The 23,274-nt window shown below is 32.0% G+C and overlaps 1 protein-coding gene and 1 long non-coding RNA gene across 2 annotated transcripts in view; both read left to right on the top strand.

The window, feature by feature from the left end:
• Positions 1-23,274, top strand: part of LOC140432302 (uncharacterized) — an 803,181-nt gene that overhangs the window by 742,225 nt on the left and 37,682 nt on the right. The window contains exons 15-16 of the mRNA XM_072520128.1: positions 7,591-7,816; positions 20,651-20,844. Of these exons, the coding sequence (XP_072376229.1) occupies positions 7,591-7,816; positions 20,651-20,844 (420 nt within the window). The remainder of the gene's footprint in view (positions 1-7,590; positions 7,817-20,650; positions 20,845-23,274) is intronic.
• Positions 8,671-10,318, top strand: LOC140439279 (uncharacterized). The gene is made up of 2 exons (XR_011950608.1): positions 8,671-9,045; positions 9,542-10,318. It is a non-coding gene; the product is annotated as an uncharacterized lncRNA (long non-coding RNA).

Below are 23,274 nucleotides of genomic sequence, written 5' to 3'. Positions count from 1 at the left end.
TATTGTTCTGTATTCACTGTAATATTTAGCGTTTGTATTTTTAGAGATAGCACCAAAGGTGGAGAGTAACCATTGTTTCGGTATGTGTCCTGTTTTGTACGAGTATACTGAGTTGAATAAGTCTACTATAATGTCTAAGGTTTCATCATTTATGCATTTTAAGGTTTCTATAGGGATTTGGTTTGGACCTACTGCTTTACCACTTTTGCTGTTTTTTAATGCCATTTTAATTTCCTCTTTTAATATCTTTAAAACCACATCCCCTTCTACTTCTATCTCCATCTGTTCTGTTCTATTGTCTTTGAACAGTTCATTGATATATTTTGTCCATCTCTTTAATTTTTCGTTAGTATTCAACACAAGTTTCCATTTGCATCTTTCAGTATTTCCGGTTTTCTTGTTCTATTGTTGTGAGTTAATTCTTTAATTTTTTTATGTGTGTTTTTCGGCGCATTGTTCTTTTAACCATTGTTCTTTCGCTTTTTTAATTCTGTATTTTATTTGTTTATTTACTTTTTTGTACATCTGATTATCTTTAGTTTTATATTGACGTCTTTCTTCCATTAAATCGTAAATCTCTTCCGTCATCCATTGCTTCTCTTTATATCTGGTTGGTATTAGAATTTCTTTTTGACTTTTATCTATTTATGTCTTTCACAGTAAAAGACGAATCACATGCTACGAGATTGTTCTAACGGATATTTTGAAGTTAAAGTTGATTTTATATAATCGAATGAACTATCTTACAATAAAGTCGTCCCAGGAGCCCAACTCAGCTATATTGGCAATATTATTTTAAAGTCGTCTACTTTAAAATAAATGTCTGAATTGTCAATAAAAATGAGTCAGATAAAATTAAATTATTAGAAGAATTTTTCACCAACTAACAAAAAACAAAATTTTATTAATTTATTAATGTTTTTATTTTGAGAACGATTACCGAAGTGGAAATTAAAACGTCAATAAACTTATTTTCAACTTTAATTATAGCCTATTTCCTTTAAAATGTAATAGCATTATTAAGATTCTGAAACTATTTTCTTTGAAAGTTGTTAAAGAGATTATGTCTTTTCAAAATTAAAAGTTGACTTAGTTGGCCGCGGTGTTGAAGACAATAGCTTTGGCTGAAAAAATGTAACTGTGAATTTGTTGCTCCATGTAACTGTAAATTCTGATTATACAGGTTCTCATCATTATTTATATGCGATATAATGCATATTATGTGGTATTTCTTCATCTTCTTTTAGGTGCTTTTGTATAAAATCTTTTGCGTTACTTTTTAAGAGTGTTTCATCTCGTAATTAATATGTTATTTATTTTTCATCTGTTTAATTATTTCTAATACTACTTTCTTTTCAACCTGGGTTAATTTGTTTTTTGTTTCTTCCAATTCTTGTTTTATCTTTATATTTTCTTTTTTTAGCGCTATCAACTCTTTTCTATATTCCTTATTTTCATTTATGATTTCTTTCAGTTCTTCCATAATCTTATTGAATATACTCATAACGTCGTCCTCATCCTCTGAATCTTACCTTGGTTTTCTTTTGCTTGAGGTTCTGGGCAGATCTTTTACTCTGCAGGAAAGGTAAAGTTGAGCCACCATCTTTTCTCTTCTTGCCTTCTAACGCATAATCATCGTCCATGTGCATTATATCTGTTTCTACGGACCGCGAAAGGAACTATAGTAGAAGCCTCAGTTAGAATGCAGTGTTGGTCTTACGGCATGCAGCGATGCCCTCACATCGGTATAGTGGTAGGTGTGTGGTAGTTTGGCTATAGACAGACAAATTAGGACAGTACGCACTTCGTTTTAAAAATCGAGTTAAATAAGTGAATAAACAAAAAAAAAATTATTTTATAATAAATGCGTGCATACATAAAGTATCTAATTCATGTAGTGTACACCATATGACACGATATGTATGTATACATAAAATACACAAGAAGATCATAACGGAAATGTACTGTACGTACCGTACTAAAAAAAACAAATGAGCATTAAATCTGAGATATTTCTCGTTAATTAATACTAATTGCAATCCATATCTTAATCGTCCTCATCCTCTTAATCATCTCCTATATTAATTATTACCGGTTTAATATCTTCCTGCAAATTATCCACCGCAAACATTTTTTTCTTCTACTTTTTTGATGGGGTTCACATAATTATGCCACTGCTCTTTAGATAAGCGTTGATAGGCTTCCTTTGTCAACCTTTCTACCAGTGTTTTTTTAAAATCGACGTTGTTTGAAGCTACATACCTTTTCACTTGACCCCACACCATTTTAATCGGGTTTAGCTTGCAATGGTAAAGCGGCAGTCTTAAAATCTTAACGCCATATTTTTCCGCAATTGTTTCAATTTTGTACTTGTCGTACTGTTGTCTAAATACGGTCGCAGTATCCGGTAATACACTTTTTAGGTAATCTTTCTAAGAAAAAATGTTCTTTTCGATTAACCAATCCTTGATTTGCCCGAGAAATAAAATTTTCGTAGGTAGTATAAGGCGTAATCCAAAACGACAGCGTTTTCTTTGTCTTTCGGCAAGTTTAGAAATAACGTCTACTTAAACCATTATTTATATAGATCCCTGTCCATTTCGTCGTGGTAATCAGCAGTTCCCTTCTTGGCCAAGAAAGTTAATTCGGCCCATGCCACAAAACCACTTTTACTTCCAGCATGAAGAAGAACAAACCGAGGACCTCTTTGGGTTGGAGCTGTCAGTAGAGTAGAGAGCCCTTTTATGAAGGCTGGTAGTACCAGTCCTCAGTTAGCAGAATTATTTTTAACTTTGACAACGTCGCAAATCTAACGGACAGAATTCCACCAGTATGACTGTTTCGAATTGTAAAAAATAATCTTACTTACTCTTATCACTTTTTTTTACTGGAAGCGAGTTTTTTTTTTTTTCATAAATTTCTCACTGCACTATTACAAAGCCTTATTAAATTTACATAATGTAAAGAAACCGTAATTTATTTTTCGCTACTAATCGCGATATTTGGGATTTTACTAAGAGAAAATAAGTTTACTTTTACCTGCTTAGTACACCGTTTCCGATCTTTGCCGATTAATAAAGTCAGGATATTAGCAGAATATATGGGAAAATAATAAAAAATCGAATAGAAGAAGGATACCAAGATATGGAAGCCGAAGAACAGGCTGGTCTTCATGCAGGTCGATCTACAATAGACCATGTCTTCTCTATTACTCAGATAATTAAAAAGAAAGTTGCTCGTGGCCAAGAAGTCTATCTGACGTTCGTAGACCTTAGGAAAGCATATGATAGTATCCCGCTTGATAAATTATGGGAGGCACTGGGGAAAAAAATATAAATATAGAATTGATTGAAGCAGTAAAAACGTTGTACTACCAACAAACAACAAGAATTAAAACAGGAAATCTGATAACACCGGGATTCAAAGTGACTAAAGAACTAAGACAAGGATGCTGTATATCCCCAACATTATTCAAAATATACCTCGAAGCAGCACTCAACAAATGGAAGAAAAAATGTACGAATATGGGCATACCACTAATAGACTTAACTTTGTACATTCTGTGCTTTGCGGATGACCAGGTCATCATCGCACAGGACTCTGAAGACCTTAGTTACATGATGCGAAAACTATTAGAAGAGTTTACAGAGTGGGGTTTGGAAGTGAATATGGAAAAAACTGAGTACATGAGTATCGGAGGAGATCAACATAACCTTCTCGTAGAGGAAAATCAAGAGATCAAACTATGTGATAACTACAAATACCTAGGAGTAAAGATCACTCAAGACGGAAAATTAGATGCAGCCATTAAGGAACGAAATACACAGGGAAGGAAAGGCATAGCCTTACTAAACAGCGTACTGTGGGATAAAAACATCTCTAAAGACAATAAAAGAAGAATATACAACACCATAATAAAAAGTATCACAACATATGGATGCGAAGTGTGGCCCCTAAAAGACAGAACAGAGAAAATGCTTAGAGCAACAGAAATGGACTTCTGGCGCCGCTCGGCGGGAATCTCCAGACGCGACAGAATAACAAACGAGAGAGTCCGAGAAGTCATGGGCGTTACACATAATATTGTTGATGACATCAAAACGACACAACTCAGATGGTACGGACACGTAAGGGGAATGCCGGAGAATAGAATACCAAAACAAATTCTTGAATGGCAACCAAGAGGTAGGCGAAGACCAGGAAGGCCTAGAAGAAGTTGGAGAGAAGGAGTTTATAAAGAAATCAGAGAAAGAGAACTGGAGGACGATCTATGGAACGATAGAATGAGATGGAGATTGGAAATCGGAAGACGTGAAATTGTAAACCGACATTATATATATATATATATATATATATATATATATATATATATATATATATATATATATATATATATATATATATATATACAGTATACTCCCTCTATAACGAACACGGTTATTACGAGGTTTCGCTTATAACGAAGTACATTAGATGTCCCGTGAAATTTCTACTGAATTGTAACCCTCTATAGCGAGGTGAATTTGCCTATAAAGAGAGAAAATAAGAACGAAAAATGTGTTCCCTGCCGTGGTTATAAATAAATACCCGTTTTAACTGTCCCGCAATAAACCTAACTGCCGCCCGCAATAAACTTCTTTACAATAAATACAACTGTTTCACATCTTTAGAAAATATGATAAATAGAATGATACTGGACAATATAAAGCAGTCAAAATAGTTTATGTTATCCTTCAAAATGCGGTTTATACATTATGTAGTTGGAAAAAATGTAAGCACAGATTTATTTGTTTTAACGTAAGTATATCATTGACAATAAAAGTAAACAACTCTTTTTTGGTTTAACGTATTTAATTGACAATACAAGTAAACAACTTTTTTTCAAGAACGCCATTCAAACAATTCTTATTAGTATCTTATATTGCTCCGAATGGCTTCACTATAGGAAGTTAATGATTTAGAAATCTACATATTCATATGTATGCACTGTATTATTGTTATCTGAGATAACGAGATTCGCTTATAACGAGGTAATTAGTCTGTCATGTAATTAGTCTGTCATTTTAGTTCTCGTTATACAGGGAGTCTACTGTATATATATATATATATATATATATATATATATATATATATATATATATATATATATATATATATATATATATATATATAAAGTCAGGATTATTTTTTCGCCATAAAAACCATTTATTTTTCTATTAATTTTCCTTTTTGAAGCGAAGCTTATAGTGTCGTATTACGTTTTTCCCTATAGTAAATTGCTAAGATGAGCGTCGTAGAACTAGCCTTAGTTACTAGAAGGCGTCACACAAAGCGTAACGAAATAGAAGTTCTTCAAATCGATTCACTACTTTTGAACAATTCGTTTCTATCATTTAGCAGGTTAAAATTAAAAACTGCATGAAAAACTAAATAACAAAATACAGACATTAAATGAGAAGTAGAAACTTAAAAGAATATCTATCAATAAAAGATTTGATTCGCTACAATTGTCAAAATTGAAAATTCATTAATGTCATTCAATTAATAACAATATTGAATTATCTATTTAAATTTTTATGGCACTTCTCGTTTTAAAATAATTTCATATAAATAGAATCGTTATTTTTAAAATAGAATCATTATTTTTAAACATCTTTTTTAGATTATATAATGATTAAATTTACTATCAAATGATATTTATATATATTTTATTATTAATTTAATATCTCGTCTGAATTTGACAGTTCTGTCAGAAGTAAACAACCTATACTTTTTTAATACGACTTGGAATTAAATTGAACAAATTCTGGATGTTGTCTTGAACAAAAGCTTTCCATTCTTCCATGAGCACCAACTGAAGTTGCTCACGATTTATTGCAGCAGGTATTCTGTTTCGTACTTTTTGTTTGGGTTGATTCCAAACATACTTAATCGGATTCAAATCTTGGCTTTGAGCTGGCATATTCATTTTAAGCACAACGACGGTTTCCAGATATTGCATTACCATCTAGGCTGCGTGTGGCCGAGCGTTGTCTTGCACGAAAATAAAGTTTTCGCCCACAAATCCAGCACAAGGCATTATATGCTGGTCTCGAATTTCGGTCATGTGTTGCTAAGCATTCAACGCTCTTCGATCAACAAAGACGAGATTCCTGCCCAAAACATTACTGAGCCTCCTCCAAAAGCAACACGTGCTCGTCGAACATAAGTAGCATATCGTTCACCACGTCTTATGTAAGTTTTCATGCGAGCGTTTGAGTCATAAAGAACCATCCTGGACTCATCATTAAACAAAGTATTTTACCAATCTTTTATAGTCCAATGCTTGTGGCATCTAGCAAACTCAAGTCGTATTAATCAATGTGCTGCTGTTAACAAAGGTCTTGTTGCTGGGCAGCGAGCCCTTAGACCAAATTTCCTCAACTTCTGACTGTAGAAGTGTTAAATAACCACCCGTGAGCAGATTAAAAATGATTTTGGATTGCTATAGCCGTAAAGAACCGATTTTACAAAGAAATGCGTTGTAAAGAACGGCCTCTTCTGGGCGTCGTGATTCTTCTCGCGCCTGATCCTGCTCATCATTTGTGAAATTTAGTCTCCACAAATGGTTGGTATGTTTTTTGCACGATACAACGACTGACTCCAAGCTGTCTGGCCACTTCCCTTTATCTCATTCCATTATCAATCACAGTAACAATTTAAAAAGATCTAGCAAATCTCTTAGTCATACTTTTAATATTAAAAATTGCATAAGATTTTTGAAAAAGAGAACAGCCATATTCCTAGAAAAACAATGTACAAACAGCATGTGCATTCTAGAAAGTCGTAAAACTGATATCAATTCTACAAACTTATTAGAATTAATAGACAAATAATAACAGTGCTTTATTAAATTTAAAAAAAATAATATTTAAATTTTAAAAATACAGAAAACATAAAATGAAGCTTTGCGCTAGTCGACTGTACGATGCCGTCTGTATCTAAATATTCCATATATTTGGCACCTAGGACTTTTCTCTTGGTCCTTTGCGGCACGCGGTCATGTTTCTACCAATAGGTGGCGAGGTGCCAAACACGTATATGGAATGTTACTTTGGTGCGAAATTCATATACGTGTGCAGCATATGGCTGCGTACCGAAAAGAATCAATAGAAAAGTCCTACGTGCCAAATACGTGCCAATACTGTCTACTGTACTTTTTTGTGTTATCCCAATAAATATTGTATATATCACTGATAATAAAAATGTCCTAATAATTTACAAATTCCGTTTTACCTTCTGTACTCGTACTAATATATTCTATTTCCATTATTTTGATATAAGTATCCCATTATCTTGAATATCGAGTTTATTCATAATTTTTATAGTAACAATTTACAAGTTTTTATTCTTACTCTTCCCTCTTTGATGTCGATTTTCCATAATTTATTGTCATTATGTTCTCTTTCTTGTTGCATTATGTTCCTGTCTTACTAGTTTTTGTTCTTATCATTAAAAACTTTTCAGATGATTCTAAGAATGTTTAATTATTAAAAAGCAATAAACAATATTTTAAATTAAAGATACCTTTAGTACTGCTTTAATTTTTAGGCTTGTTTTGTGCTCTTACGAAATGCGAGCTTGATCCATGCGCGTTTGGCACATGCGAATTGACCGAGACGAGTTACAAATGCCATTGTAAGCAGGGATATGTAGGATTAACTTGCGACCAGAAGCGCCGACCGTGTGAGGGAAACCCATGCGAAAGCCGTGGAATCTGCATAGAGAGAGGAGACAGTTTCCAGTGCCAGTGTCATGCCTGGTGGGAAGGGCAAAGGTAATATATTTATAAGGGAAGAAAATATTGATTTTTGTATTAAATTTGACACCAAGCTTGCATCATTTATTTAACGAGTATCAGTTTATTATCAAAATATTACTAATACTACACTTTTAAATAATTGAACTGGATACACTGGATATGTCCAGCTGCTTTATATTTTTAATATACCGGGTGCGGCAGAGAAACGGCCAATTAGAAATATCTCGAGAACTAAAGGTAACTGAATAATGAAAATTGGAATGAAGGAGTTTTGAAGAGTGACTTATTTAATGAGTGAATTTATGAAAATATTTCTATCTATTTGCTACTTCCAGTTATACTGGAAGTTTCTTATAACTTGCTTTTTTTTATAAAGAGGCGTTTTTAGAATTGTATAAATACTCACGTTATTTTAAACATTTTATTTTTAAATATTTTTTTGTTAACACTCCCCTATAACTATTCTAAACCGTTTTTGACTTATAATGGTTTTAATATGAAAATTACACTTTTCTACCATGTGTATAAAGTTCAATAATCTCTAACGAAATTGGAATAAAAGTATAAATTTCATAGAAACTTATTAACAACATACAACATTATCGTTAACAGTGTAAAGTTGCCGTTTTCATTATACAGGATGCTGTCAAAATGGGCATAAAACCGTCATCCTAAATTTTTGCCTAATTCCTTTTTTTCAAATACGACACCCTGTATGTGATTTATTATTTTAGAAAAATATGTTTTTCACTATAAATCTGTATTAGTATTCCCTACACCAATCTCTTGCAATTTTAAAATAAATTAACTTTATACATTTTTATCACAAAAAAATTTTTTTCGTAGACTTTTGTAACGAGTCCGTTACTTAAAGAACCATTTACCTTTTTGTCACTGGAATCCTTTAATTTAATTATAAATTAAATTCATTTTTGAAATATTCTTAAACCAAATATTTAAAACTCCAGTAAAATTTTATTTTCGACAGTTGGCATTAAATCCCGCCCTCTGTCTAAGACTCTGAAAGTACATCGTTTGTGACAGCCGTAGCACCAGATCGCCACTTGTTGCTGGAATCTCGTCGAGTGAACATCGTTTGTTCAAGGCGGCTGTAGGTGCCATTTTCATGAATTGGGTTTAAGTTTATTTTTTATTTTTTTTGTGGAAAAGCTGTTGTGTTGGAAGAAGCCATTTGTTATTTAGTTTTTTTGTGAAAGTACTTTAATTTTGGACCACCTCAGCCGGTAAGTTTAAAGTTATAAATAAATTATGTGTAAAAACATGTCATATCATCCGCCATTGTTAGTGAAATTCAAATCTATTTTAATCCGCTCTCGATATATATTCTTATCTATCTATCTATCTATTCTATCTTATATATGTCCTATTTCACTTATTTCATTAATACCTAAACATATTACAAGATTAGATTTTATCATTATCTCAAACTTTATTTCTTTCCAAAGATGAAAACCAACAATTATCTATTTCAATTCCATACCGTTTAAACCGGCTAATATTTCTTTTTTTTCTATTCTATAATATATATAGACCATGCTTTCTGAAAACCTATCCATTTAATATATCCTATAAAACATTGTCATACCATCCCAAGGTTATTTTTTACAGAAAAACAATATAGTTTTTATTTCAATTTAAAGCAACCTGTTGACCTTTCTTGGTTTTTCTTTACTTTCTTGTATGAACAAAGGACTTGGAGTAACACAACTGTTTTTTTAGCCTACTTACGGATTCCAGTGCAAGTCAGGGAAGAATATTTATTTTTTTTATGGAGAATTTATTAAGACAAGGGGAAGAAGAATTTTAAGTTTATGGGTTTATTGAAGAAGAATTTAATGGACTTGGTTTAAAGTACCTCTATTTTTTTTTTATATGGAATCCAGGTTTGGAGTAAATTTACCCACCTGCAGCTAGTTCTTCACCAGAGGACCTTCCAGGGAAACCTACGGAAACTGGCAGGAAGAACTTCATTTTATCTTTTTGTTTCTTGTTTAAATTTCTTTAATAACATTACGTCCTCTTCAAGGTTTTAACTTTCATATCATTAATAATAATTACATGTACTTTTCCTAAAACAATAGTCAGTACAATTTAATTAAATTATTTATTGTCTACCAAGGGATGAGATTTTGACTCTCCCTTGAATTTCTCTTTGTTAGGTTATTGTGTGCACACATATATCCGGAGAGTTTCATTTCATTTCAAACTTAAACATTTATTAAACGAAAACTAAACTATTATATTAGTGAGTAGTATTTTATATTTATATTATCTTATATTTTATTTTATATTATTTATACATAATTATTGAGTATAACCTCTGTCAAAATTTAACATTAATAGGTACGTTAGGGGGGAAATTGTTTATCATTATATTCTGGGATTTTACTGTAAATATAGATAAGTTAATTGTACATAAGAGGTGATGGGTCATATATAAGTGTTTAAAATAGTCTGTACATAAAATTGGTATTTATTAAAGTTGGGTTAAAACAATTCAATATTTCAATTAGTACCTATCTTTCATATTTCAGCAATACAAGATATCTCGGAAGAAAACATTTAACTTCCTGGCGCCCAAACATTCAGTAGAGCAACTTTATCTTTCATCCGTTTATTTCTTGGTGGTTTTCTTGTCATTAGTTCTTATATCTTACGGTCTCTGTAGGGCATGCAAATTGGCCAAATCCCTCTTTGAGTGTCGAGTGGTCATTCTCCTGCATAGTCGCTAGCCAGCATTAATTTTATTATATTTTAAAATTCATATATACCCTTTATTTATTTCCTTTACATAATTTATTTCTATCTAATCTCTTCCATCTTCTGTTATTCCACATATTAGTTCGTTGGTGTATAAAGGTACATTTTAGAGTTTACCCTATTTCTACACTGCACATTTTTGCCCCACATTCCTCATTTTTGTTACATTTCACTCTTTCATCAATATTTGTTACAGTCAAATTTCTTGTTACATTACACAGTTTTGTTACACTTTGTTAAACAGGTAAGTTAAACATTGAACAATTAAATAGATGCTAACAAAGAAAATAGACACTAGCTTAATATTGTAATTAATGTTCAAAATGTTACCCATCAACATCCAATCACTTATAAACTCTTTTAATCAGGAGTTTATTATTAGCTCTTGATATTGATTCTCCATCGATTTCGTTAAGAACTTAAAAGGACTTTATTTATTATAGCTTCCTTAATAGTGACAGGTTCAGAGAACACCTTATTTTTACATATCCCCAAATATAGTAATCTAACGGTGACAACGGGATCTTGGTGACCGGAGAAACGGATTTTTATTAGTTATCCGTCTATCGCTAAATATTTCATCAAGCAATGTGCCGACTCCTCGAATATTGTGAGCCGATGCTCCATCTTGTTGAAACCAAACCTCGTTAGCCTTATGATTATGTGAAGCGTGCAGTGCTGGTACAATTACTTGCCGTAAAATGTTGCAGTAACGCTCTCCGTTTAAATTTTCGTCATACATCATGAGAGAGACTATCTTATTATTTTTGACAGCACAAAAAACACTGAACGAAAAGAATGATTGAAATTTACTACCCCACCTAAGCTGAGGATTTAACATAATAGTCACTATAAAAGTGACTGTTATGGCGCTTAAACATATCATTTTCTGTAAACTTAAATTCATTATACCAATTTTTTTTTGTAAAATCTTGATCTTGGCATTTCATTAAAACCTATTCACAAAATAGTACAAAATTCTACACAACTTACATAATCTTCAGAATATAAATATTAAGCTAGTGTATACGAATAAAGGGTCCAATCATGTTTTTTTAAATTCTATCGAATTGAATTATTCGAGTCGATGTAACAATTGCTCACATTACCGTAATGATGAATTTGGACTAGCTGTAAAATATCCAAGAATATCGATTTGTAAATCTTTATTATCAACGTGGGTTTTTTTTACTTATAAACTGACCAAACTGGAAACAGTTGTTCAACAAACGTTTTACAGTTTTATGATTTGGTCAAGGCTTCTCAGTATATAAATTATATAAATTTAAAAAATCATCATTTGTATATCCTAAATGAGCCATTATTATTTTGTCAAGATAATTAGGCAAATTATTATTATACCTGTCACCCAATCGCATACAACAAAGTTACTAATAAAGATTAGCATTTTTTGTAACAAAACAGAACAGAAAACTGCAAGAGATAGGTATAGGTAATAATAATACAGATCAAAAGTGGAAAACATATTTTTGTAGAATAATGAATCACGTAAAGAAAAAAAAATTGTCGTATTTGAAAAAAAGGGAATAAGGCGAAAATTTAGGATGCCGGTTTTGCAAATTTTGATAGCACCCCGTATAATGAAAAAGGCAACTTTACACTGTAAACGATAATGCCGTATGTGGTTAATAAGTTTCTAAGAAATTTAAACTTTTATTCATATTACATTAGAAGATATTAAACTTTATATATATATGGTACAAAAGTGTAATTTTCATATAAAACCCATTATAACTCAAAAACGACTCACAATAGGGAAGTAATAACAAAAAAATGTTCAGAAAAACGTGAATATTACTAAAATTAAAAAATATACGGGGTTACATTAGAAAAACGAAGTTATAAGCAACTTCCGGTATAACCGGAAATAGCAAATAGATGATAATAGTTTTATTAAATAGGTCTTCTCTTCAAAACCCTTTCATTCAAATTTTCATGATTCAGTTATCTTTAGTTCTCGAGATATTTCTAATTGGCCGTTTATCTGCCGCACACTGTATAATTCTAATTGCATTATATTCTTAATTTTAAAGTACTTAAGAAAGGAATACCTTGTATATATTTTTTGCTTCCTTTTGTCTTATTTATTGTACTGTTGTAATCTCTTTAACAAAAGCATATGGATTGAAATAATAGCACTTCGATCAAACTGACTTGCTCTTAGTGATTAAAATACCCAATTTGTGTCTTGGATACAGGAAGATTGATCTTAAGAATAAATTGCTCAATGGCCGAATATATCATAGTGCGATGAGTAAAGCATGGAATTAAATTTTATTAGTGGGTACTGCAACCTAATTGTATTTAGTAGGACGACATAACTCCCGCTGAAGATCGATTTATAGTCGTGACTTAGAAAGAAATAAAACACATACGGCTTCGGGAATTATTACCTTTTTGAGGCAACCTACTGTGAAAGTAATAAGTGGTCAGACTCTCAGGCGAAAGTTGCTTGATGTTAATTTAAGGGCTCGAAGATGTAGTACTCACTTTATACAGAGATGTTGTTGAGACAAGAGAATACAGTAGATTTGTTCAACAGTCTTTCTAATTAAGACCACTTATCCCAAAATTGGCTGACATTAATCTTTATAACGTTCATAAAATAAAAAGAAATCTTAAGCCTTGCTCATGTTACTATACAATAAACCTGATTAGATAGACAAAAAGCAATATTATATAATCAAAGACTATATATAATATAGTCTTCAATAAAGTTCCCCGTGCTTATCTGATACAATTCTTAGAGAAGGAAACCTCTACTTGAGGGATAGTAACATTGATGCAAATAGAAGAAAAGACAACTGACAACTGAAATAAAAAGTAAACTTTGAAAAATTAAAGGCAAATATCGAGCACAATTTTAATAATCAAATCTTGCCCAAGTAGTTTCGCTTTCTACAGCATCATCAGGGGCATTTCGTCAAATTTGGAGATTGTCGGCAACATTCTTGTCTCATTCTGTCTCCTGTTGCCGACAAGAATGTAGCGTAGAATATGTTTTAAATCATTTTAAACTGTTTGTTCTTGTTTTAGTGTAGTGTTATGTACAATTTATGTTTAATTTCATGTTTATCACATTTTGCGCTTGCTGGATAGACCAACTTGCAGTTGTGAAAGTTACAACAGTATATAGTATATGGACTAGACACAAACGTAACCAATTACAGCTTATTTCAAAATCGGATCGAAATCCATTAAACATATACAAACACTATAAGTGAAACAAATATTTTGTCGTCGAACAAAGTTTTTCTTAGATTAGAACTGAAAATACGTTTTATAGCAGGTTGTGTAATTTCTATAGTACGACAGGAAGTCATGGACAATAAAGAAGAGCAACGTAAACATAAGTAAAAGATTTTGAGCTCAGGGTGTATTGCAGAATACTATGAATTTCATGCATGAAGAAAATCTCAAATACGAAGATGTTATCACGAATAAAAAGAAGGACAATAAAATATATGGGCAAACTACTTTACCTGGAACACATTATGAAAGAAAATAAGAATCAGTTGTATCAATTTGTATTGTAAGGAGAAATGAGTGGACGATTATCAATAGGAAGGAGACAATATTACTGCATCAAAAAACTGTGCTAACGTCTAAAATAGCCACCAATAGACATATTCTTAGAATATCAGTTTCGAAAGTATGTATAGTCTTGATGATTGGTAAACTTCGCAAATGTCTCATAAATAGCTTATACTCAGCATAATAATTTCTTGACAAAAGAAAGATAAATATAAATAAAATAAAAGAACTTAGATTATACGTATATTAACTAAAACACAACAAGCAGACAATACAAGACAACAAAAGAAAAATATATATTTTGTAAGAATAATGAAAGACGATTATTGTGAATGATTTTTAAAAGTGGTATTCTACAAAAAGAATATGACGTTTTCTAAGATATCAAATATCAAAGTCCCCGTCTGGACCCCGAGGCCCCGTTATAGAGGCCCATGAGTTTAACATATTGCATGGGAAAATTACTAGAACAAATTATGAATGCAAGGCTCACCTGGACATTTGAAAGTTCAAATCTATTGATAAATGAACAAAATGGTTTTAGACAAAATCGATCGGGCATAGATAATATACTAGACTTAGAAAGCGACTATGGAAGCTCTTGCAATGCGACAACATGTCTATAGTAGTATTTTTTGAATTAAAGAAAGGATTTAACACGTGTCGTGCTGAAGATACAATATTATGAAAAAACTGTACTTATGAAAAAACTTTTTACGGCATAGAGCACTTTGAGTAAGAGTCCAAAGTTCAAATTATGAAGAATATATTGAAGAAAACGGGACTCCTGAAGGTTCTATATTTAACCTGACGGTTTTCTCATTCGCTATAAATGATTTGATTAAAAATTTACAAAAACCTTTTAAAACCCGTCTTAACGCAAACTACAAAATTTTCTAAGACATTGAGAAGGAGAGTGATATGGTACAGGATGTAAATTTTTAGTCTCTAAAACAGTAGGAATGGTTTTCACCAACCAACGTGCTTTCAGTAAACGAATATTTTAGAGCTCCCGTTTAAAACACGCGTAAAATTTATGAGAATGTGGTTGGATCAAAAACTGTCTTGGAGAAAACACATAGATCAACTGATTACAACCTGTAATAGAAGATTAAATATATTATGAAAATTATCTAACAGGGATTGTGGCTCTGAATATAATAGTCTAATCAGTCTATATAAAGCATTAGTTAGATCTAACATAGATTATGGCTCCATTGCACACACATCTACGTCTAACACAACACTGAAACCATCATAGACATTATATATAATGAAGCACTAAGACTTGCTTTAGGAGCATTTCGAACAGCACCGGTAGAAAGTTTGTACACTAAAACTGAAGAACCATCTTTTTACACCGTCGTATCCCGGCACAGACAAAATTTTCAATTTCAAATTTAACTGAGCTGCCACCGTGCTTCGGAGGGCACGTAAAGCCGTCGGTCCCGGCTACAAAAGTAGTCGTTAAGTCATGTTATGGGCGCTTGCGTGACCTGAAAACCCTAACACTAGACCTTAGCCAGAAGGTTACACGAACTTTACTTTTTTTTACACCGTCGTATTTATTTAACATTAACTCATGCAACTTTCATAACTACTAATCGAAAGAGACCTTTTTTTGATACTACGTTTAATAACAAATATACGTTTCAAAATATATCTTATTCACACAAACCTTTCTTTGGGAAAATTTGATTTTATCTAAGATATTTATACCTTGAAATTCCAGATATATTCCAAATAAATTTGGACTATCCTTCATGTTGGAAATCTGATATCCCTCAAATAAATTATGATCTTCCTGCATTTAGTAAACATTCAACAAATCTGGATGTTTTTTAAAAATAACTTTAACTCAATCGTACACAAACATGGAGAAAATTGTTACATGAAAATATGGAGTTCAACGAACAATCAACTTCAATTTAGAATTTTGAATATTTCAGCATTTTATCTGCTGAACCTTATGCAATATTCAAAGCTCTTGAACGTCCCAACAACAATAAAATATCAAAATGCTTGATCCTAAGCGATTTCCTGGTGGGTTTAGATTTAGAAACCTAAAAAAGGTGTATCCAAAATGCCCGTTAAAGAAAATAGTAAAATCTGTACTACAACTACTACAACAGGCTTGAGAAAATTTCAGATACATTAAGTATCTTCATATGGATCCCGTCTTATACTTAGTTGTATTGATGGAAATGAAGCGGCAGACCAGTGCGCCTATAAAGTATCGGAAACTATAGAAATAGATGTAACGAAGTGTAAAAATCCTGTACTCGCCTAAGTATAGAACATACAAGATATATGCACTCTTACCTGTTTATCAGAGATAATCCTCCTAAATGTAAAATGTCTGACGAAACAAATAGTGTAGAAGATTTTTTAATTGACTGTCACTTTTCGTAAATGAACGCAACAGGTACAATATTCCGAACAATATCAATATTTGTTTACGTAAAAACTTTAATTATGTTAAACAAAAGCGTATAGATTCACCATGAGATTTGCTTGGAAAATTCATTAGAGAAAAATACATAGATTAACTATCTAAAGAAGGTGTATACCGAGGAAATTCAATCGCGTTAGAACCAAAAACACCTCAAATATGTAAAAACAAAGAAATTAATACAAACTTGTGCAAAGTTTTTAAAAACACTTAAAAATCTGAAGAATAGAAAAACTACAGGTGAGTTTAAAATGAAACTATGACAAATGAACTACTAAAATATTGTCTAGCCACCATGACGGAACAAGGAACAGCAGTAATTAAATAACTGATACAGACAATAAAATATCAAGAAACTATAGAGGTCTCAACTGGTAACTGGTTAAAAACCAAATTCTGAAACATCTAAATAAAATTCTCTAGTAATAAATAAATCAGAAGATAAGCTTAGCAAATAAATAACAAGGTTTTCGTACTAAAAGATAGTGTGCAGATGAAGTATTCGTTTCAAGGTAAATTACCAAAAAAATATTGGAGTATAATAGACCAGTATCTCTATGTCGGATCGAGTTAAAGAAACCATTCGACATAGTAACAGAGTAACACTCAAAGATGTATTTCATCTTTTTTGTTATTATAAAGTTCCCTTGAATATCATAACAATTTTTAAAGGATTTACCAAAGCAACACGATGGAAGTTGGAATAGATGAACAACATAGGGAATCTAAAGACATATGCAACGGCAACTCTTTCCATGGATAAGGTGTCAATAAAGAAAAAGGATATAAGACAACAAAAAAGTCAAAATCTATCTATACATATATATATATATATATATATATATATATATATATATATATATATATATATATATTATATATATATATACATATATATATATATATATATATATATATATATATATATATATATATATATATATTATATATATATACATATATATATATATATATATATATATATATATATTATATATATATATATATATATATATATATATATATATATATATATATATATATATATATATATATATATATATATATATAAAAGAAAGTCGTGTTAGTTACACCACTTATAACTCAAGAACGGCAGAACAGATTTGGCTGAAAATTGGTAGGGAGGTAGCTTAGAGCCAGGAGACGGACATAGGATACTTTTTATCCCGTTCGACAGCGTTCCCGTGTAACTTGACATGAAACGTCAGTCACTATAAAACGTGGTATAACAAAAAAGAATCAGACTTGGAATAACAAAACGCAAATGACAGCTATGTAATTGACGTAAAATGACAGCTATGTAATGACGTATGGATGACAATTTGATATTTGTAAGAAATCAATATTAAAACTATTTCTATTAAATAAATAATTAACAAGTGGATTGAAGTGAAGTGAAGTTTAATTAATAATGCCGCGATTAAGACGATCGAATCTTTCCCGACAAAGCCGTAATTGAAGTGAAGTGAAGTTTAATTAATAATGCCGCGACCAAGACGATCGAATCTTTCCCGACAAAGCCGTAATGCAAGAATAATACAAAATACTGCAAATGAAAGGACTGAAGAAGAACAAGAAATTGCACGTGAACAGCGCCGCGATAGTATGGCTCGACTTCGTGCTTCTCAATCACGAGAGCAAAGTGAAGCAGCCCGTGAAACAGCTCGGTTGGCAATGCAGAATCGTCGAGCGAACAAGAACTGGCAAGACATTCCTTATGTCATTAGTTTTAGCAACTGTTCGGGCGAGATCCAACATAGCGGTCGCAGTTGCTTTTTCTGGAATAGCAGCCATATTGTTAGAAGGGTGCCGTACAGCTCATTCAGCATTCAAATTACCGTTAAATCTTCAAACTATTGAAGAACCAACGTGTAATATTGCAAAACACTCAGCAATGGCCAAAGTTTTAGCGGCATCGAAAATCATCATCTGGGACGAATGCACAATGGCGCATAAACGTGCATTAGAAGCACTTAACCGAACATTAAAAGATTTACGCAATGACTCGAGATGTTTTGGAGGAACAATGATTTTACTGTCTTGCGATTTCCGCCAAATACTGCCAGTAATTCGAAGATCTACGGCTGCCGATGAAATAAACGCTTGCCTCAAATCGTCAAATCTATGGCGCTATGTGAAGAAACTGCAGCTGACAACAAACATGAGAGTTACATTGCTTAATGATACATCTGCTGAAGATTTCTCGGAGCAATTGCTGACTATCGGTAATGGTCAAGTACCTGTCGATGAATCGAGCGGATTAATATCATTTCCAAATAATTTCTGTAATTTTGTCTCATCAAAAGACGAACTTATCAACAATGTATTTCCAAATATTATTTCTAACTACAAAAATAATGAATGGTTGAGTGAGCGAGCAATTTTAGCGGCTAAGAATAAAGATGTAGATGACCTGAACTACATAATTCAAAATAAGATCATTGGAACAATGCATAAATTCAAATCTATTGACTGCGTCACAAATGAAGATGAAGCCACCAACTATCCAATTGAATTTTCAAATTTTTTGGACGTGCCTGGCTTACCACCGCACAATTTACGCCTAAAGGTTGGCTCCGTAGTAATCATGCTTCGAAACATAAACCAACCAAAACTGTGCAACGGTACGCGTTTGGTGGTTAGTAAATTGATGAACAATGTAATTTACGCTACGATAATGATAGGAAAATTCAAAGGTGAGGAAGTTCTCATTCCGAGGATCCCGATGATCCCAACCGATATGCCGTTTGAATTTAAAAGACTTCAATTTCCGATACGTCTTGCATTTGCCATGACCATCAACAAATCACAAGGCCAATCCTTAAAAGTTTGTGGTTTAAATCTAGAGCATTCATGTTTTTCCCATGGTCAATTATACGTGGCATGTTCACGGGTCGGAAGACCATCTGCGTTGTTTGTTTTTACACCTGATAATAAAACAAAAAATGTCGTGTATCACAAGGTACTTAAGTGAAGAGCAACCTATGTACTAAAATACAGAAATAATAATGAATGATTAATGTAGTTATTTAATTTTTTTTTTGTATTTTTTCCAATAAAAAAAACACAATCTGCTTATTTATTGCCATTAAGGCGGAACAAAGTTCGCCGGGTCAGCTAGTATTCTTATATAAAATATTAATAGCCCAAGATGAAGAAAGTCTACAAAGAATAGTTTACAAATTCAACACAAGAGCAAAACAATTATTTTATTTTTTTTTTTGGCTTAGACTTATCGTCATACAGCCAGACGTAAAAGGAATAAGACCGTATCTATCGATCTTAATTTAGAAAATCAAAAACATAGTAATCAGTAAAGAATCAACTAGATGTTTATAAAAATGACGCCAGCATTAAACAAGTACTGGGATTAAAATAACGTCGGCTTACACCGTCGAGTTATAAGGACCTGGAGGGAAAAAGGAGAAATTAAGTACAAAAAGCAAATAGAATGGCAATTTGCAATAATAACACTTTATGACAAAACTTATATATCATTAGTAAGATGTAATAAGGACCCTTTATAAAGCCAGTAGAGTGCTAATAATGACGTTTGCATCATAAACAAGACTTTACCTGACCACAATACAAGAGCTATTGGAAACGGTGGAGATGAGACTACATTGCAGGAAATACGATAAGAGGCCGAAACAAAAGTGAAGAGTGGAGGCCGAAAAAAATGTAGCATTCTCCTCAAATATAGAAACATTGGCGTCAAAATTTCATTTTGACGTCTTGTAATGCAGCAGAATTTTAAATTAATTATTACAGAAATTCTTACATGTCAGCTCCTGTCTAATTTGCAATTGCAGTAATACTTTACATTCTGATTTTTTGGCATTTTAACGCCTTACCGTGAGGATAAATGATTTCCGAGCCAGAAAATCATATCTTCCACTGTTACATACTAACAAGGCTATTAACAATCAATACACACAGTACACAAAAAAAAAACAGAAACAGAAAAACTCGTGAAACAATAAATTCTTGTGTGTTTATTATTATATTGTATTTTTATTGATATTTGTATTTGTTTTTAGATGTGAAAAGAGAATGTTGCACATTCCTTACAAACCGCTGAGCGAACGAATGCTTCACGAACCTTTTTGGCTAGGTCTCATGACTGTATTCGTCGTTATGGGAGTGATTGGTTTGGTATGGTGTGCAAAAAGGCACTTTCCAGAGAAGATTGAAAAACTGCTGGCTGAAGAAGATAGTAGAAATAGAAGCACAGGTAATATTGAACCATACGTAATGATTCTTTTTCCTTAAACAAAATCCCAGATATTTTACTTTTTCTTAGTGTTATAATGAAAAGAAATGTAGGCAGCTGAGATTTTTAACATTGTTTTCTGGACTTATAGACCGTAGTGTGGAATTATTTTTTCTTATCATTTTTTTCTGATGTTAAGACATACATTATAGAAGGTAATTCGGAGTCGAAGTTTTTCTTCCATATGGTCCATTTTTAAGTCAATAACTACAACTGTTGTTTTTTTTTCGACGGTTTATTTAATTAAAAATACAACTTTAAATACAAAAATATAACAACGACAAATAAATATTTAAACTACCTAGTACTGGTTGTATAATTTTGGTTTTTATATATTCCTTAATTTTTTTCAGTTTCTGTATATGGATCTTCAGCCCCAAAATTTACCGGCCAGTGCGTTTAATTATTTATTTGTCTCATCTCCTTTTGGGTTTTCCTTTTGGTTTATATGTAAACGGGAATTTTTAATAAAAAATAGGCAACATTATTCAGTCAACATTTACTGAACAACATTATGCTAATGGGCCTAAATTCATCGCATTTGCTGGAACTGGATTTCTTTATAGTATTAATATTATAACATTATAGTATTAATAAATAAATATATAAGGTATTTTAGTTATCTGTATCAAAGAATTTTAAAAATCAGCTGGAATGACCAAAAAACATCCAGGAGGTAATTTAAAGAGTCAGTAAACAAAAAATTTTTTGTTGACAATTAGAACGAAAGAACTACAGTATCTGTACATTTTGATTCTTGGAGATTGGTCAAATCTATTATGCTAAGAAAGATTCGGAACAAGCACAGAATTGGAAGATAGTGACTACGATCTCTTTGTTGATAAAAGTAAAAGAATGGTTTGATTGCAGTTCTGTTTAGCTCTTCCTAGTAGCGACCTCCAGTTAGTACTTAAAATTCATTCATATAATAGCCAAAGACAGTTATCGTAAGTAAAAATATTACACTAAAACTAACTATGCAGGGAAAAGTTAGATTTTTACAACGACGGTTATATATAACAGATAAATTATATATACTAAATAATCATTAATAAATCATTACGCACATTTATGAAATCTGTCTTTATATCTGTATATGCAATATTTGACTCAAAGTTCTCTATCAATAATATCAGTTCTCTTATCGGGTAAAGAATAATGTAAGTATACAATATATTACCAAAAACTGTCTTTTAGTATAATTCTTTTCATTGCAAATAATTTTGTTTTCACCCCTTTAAACTTAAATCTGTGTTTCTTAGAGGAAGAAACAGAAGAGCACATTTTGAGTCAGTACGAGAGCCTGACAAACGTGCGGTACTTTACATTAGATGAAGAAAAGCTATCGGCAAAGACCTATTAGACCCATTAGATCTTTTAAAAAGGGTCAGGCAAGAGAATGTAATATAGGATTAGAGGACCACAATAGACCTGAAAAGGTTGCAGTTGAATAGGCCAAAACCACCTCATTGAATATATATCTCATCCAGTGTTTAGTTGTGATAGCATGTTGGGCTAAAGCGCAAGCATGTTTGGATAAGTTAATATCACGAAGGTGTGACGTTAGTCTATCCTTAAGTCAAACGCTTAGTCTGCCCTATGTAACATGTGTTACAATCTGCACAAGAAATGCGGTAAACAACATTAATTTGTTCGATGGGAGAAAAAGAGTTTTATTTTTTAAGGCTACTTTCTTCTTTTTCTTCTTCTTCTTTTTATGTAGACATGACTCTATCTGTTTTTCAATGTGCCTCCAATAAGTTCCATCGTTTTCGTCACAGGTTTTCGTGGTCTTCCTACTGATCGTCTTCCTATTGGGGAACCGTCCCTTGCCTTTTTTACTACTCTATTTGCTGTCATTCGGCTTATATGATCATTCCATTCCACATAGATAATGTGATGCCTATATATTTAAACTCGATCACTTGTTCAATTATCTGATCTTCCAGCTCCATTTTGTATCTTAGTAAATTTGCTGTTATAACCATGCATTTTGTCTTTTTTGGAAAAATTAACATATTAAATTTTCTGACGGTCATATTAAATTGGTGCAGCTTATGTTGTAAATCCTCTTCACTTTGAGAGAGTAGTATTGCGTCGTCTGCATAGCAGATTATTTTAAGTTGTTTTTTCCCATTTGGTATACTTTTTTATTTGTTACTTTTTTTATTATTTCATCCATAACCAGATTGAACCATACAGGACTTAGGGAATGTTCCTGTCTTATCCTATAGCCAACTTAAATAGGGCCAGTTAGTTCTTCTTCTACTTTTACTTTCATTGTGTTGTTTTGGTAGATATTTTCGATCGTTTTAATTATTCTTAATGGCCCTGTCAAATGCCTTCTTAATTCCTTGTTACCATTGAGTAAATCCTTACGTAAAGTACTAT

Source organism: Diabrotica undecimpunctata, chromosome 1 (genome assembly GCF_040954645.1).
Source record: "Diabrotica undecimpunctata isolate CICGRU chromosome 1, icDiaUnde3, whole genome shotgun sequence".
Classification (NCBI taxonomy): domain Eukaryota; kingdom Metazoa; phylum Arthropoda; class Insecta; order Coleoptera; family Chrysomelidae; genus Diabrotica; species Diabrotica undecimpunctata.
Note: the sequence above shows the minus strand (reverse complement) of the source record. Positions and strands in the feature narration are given on the sequence as shown.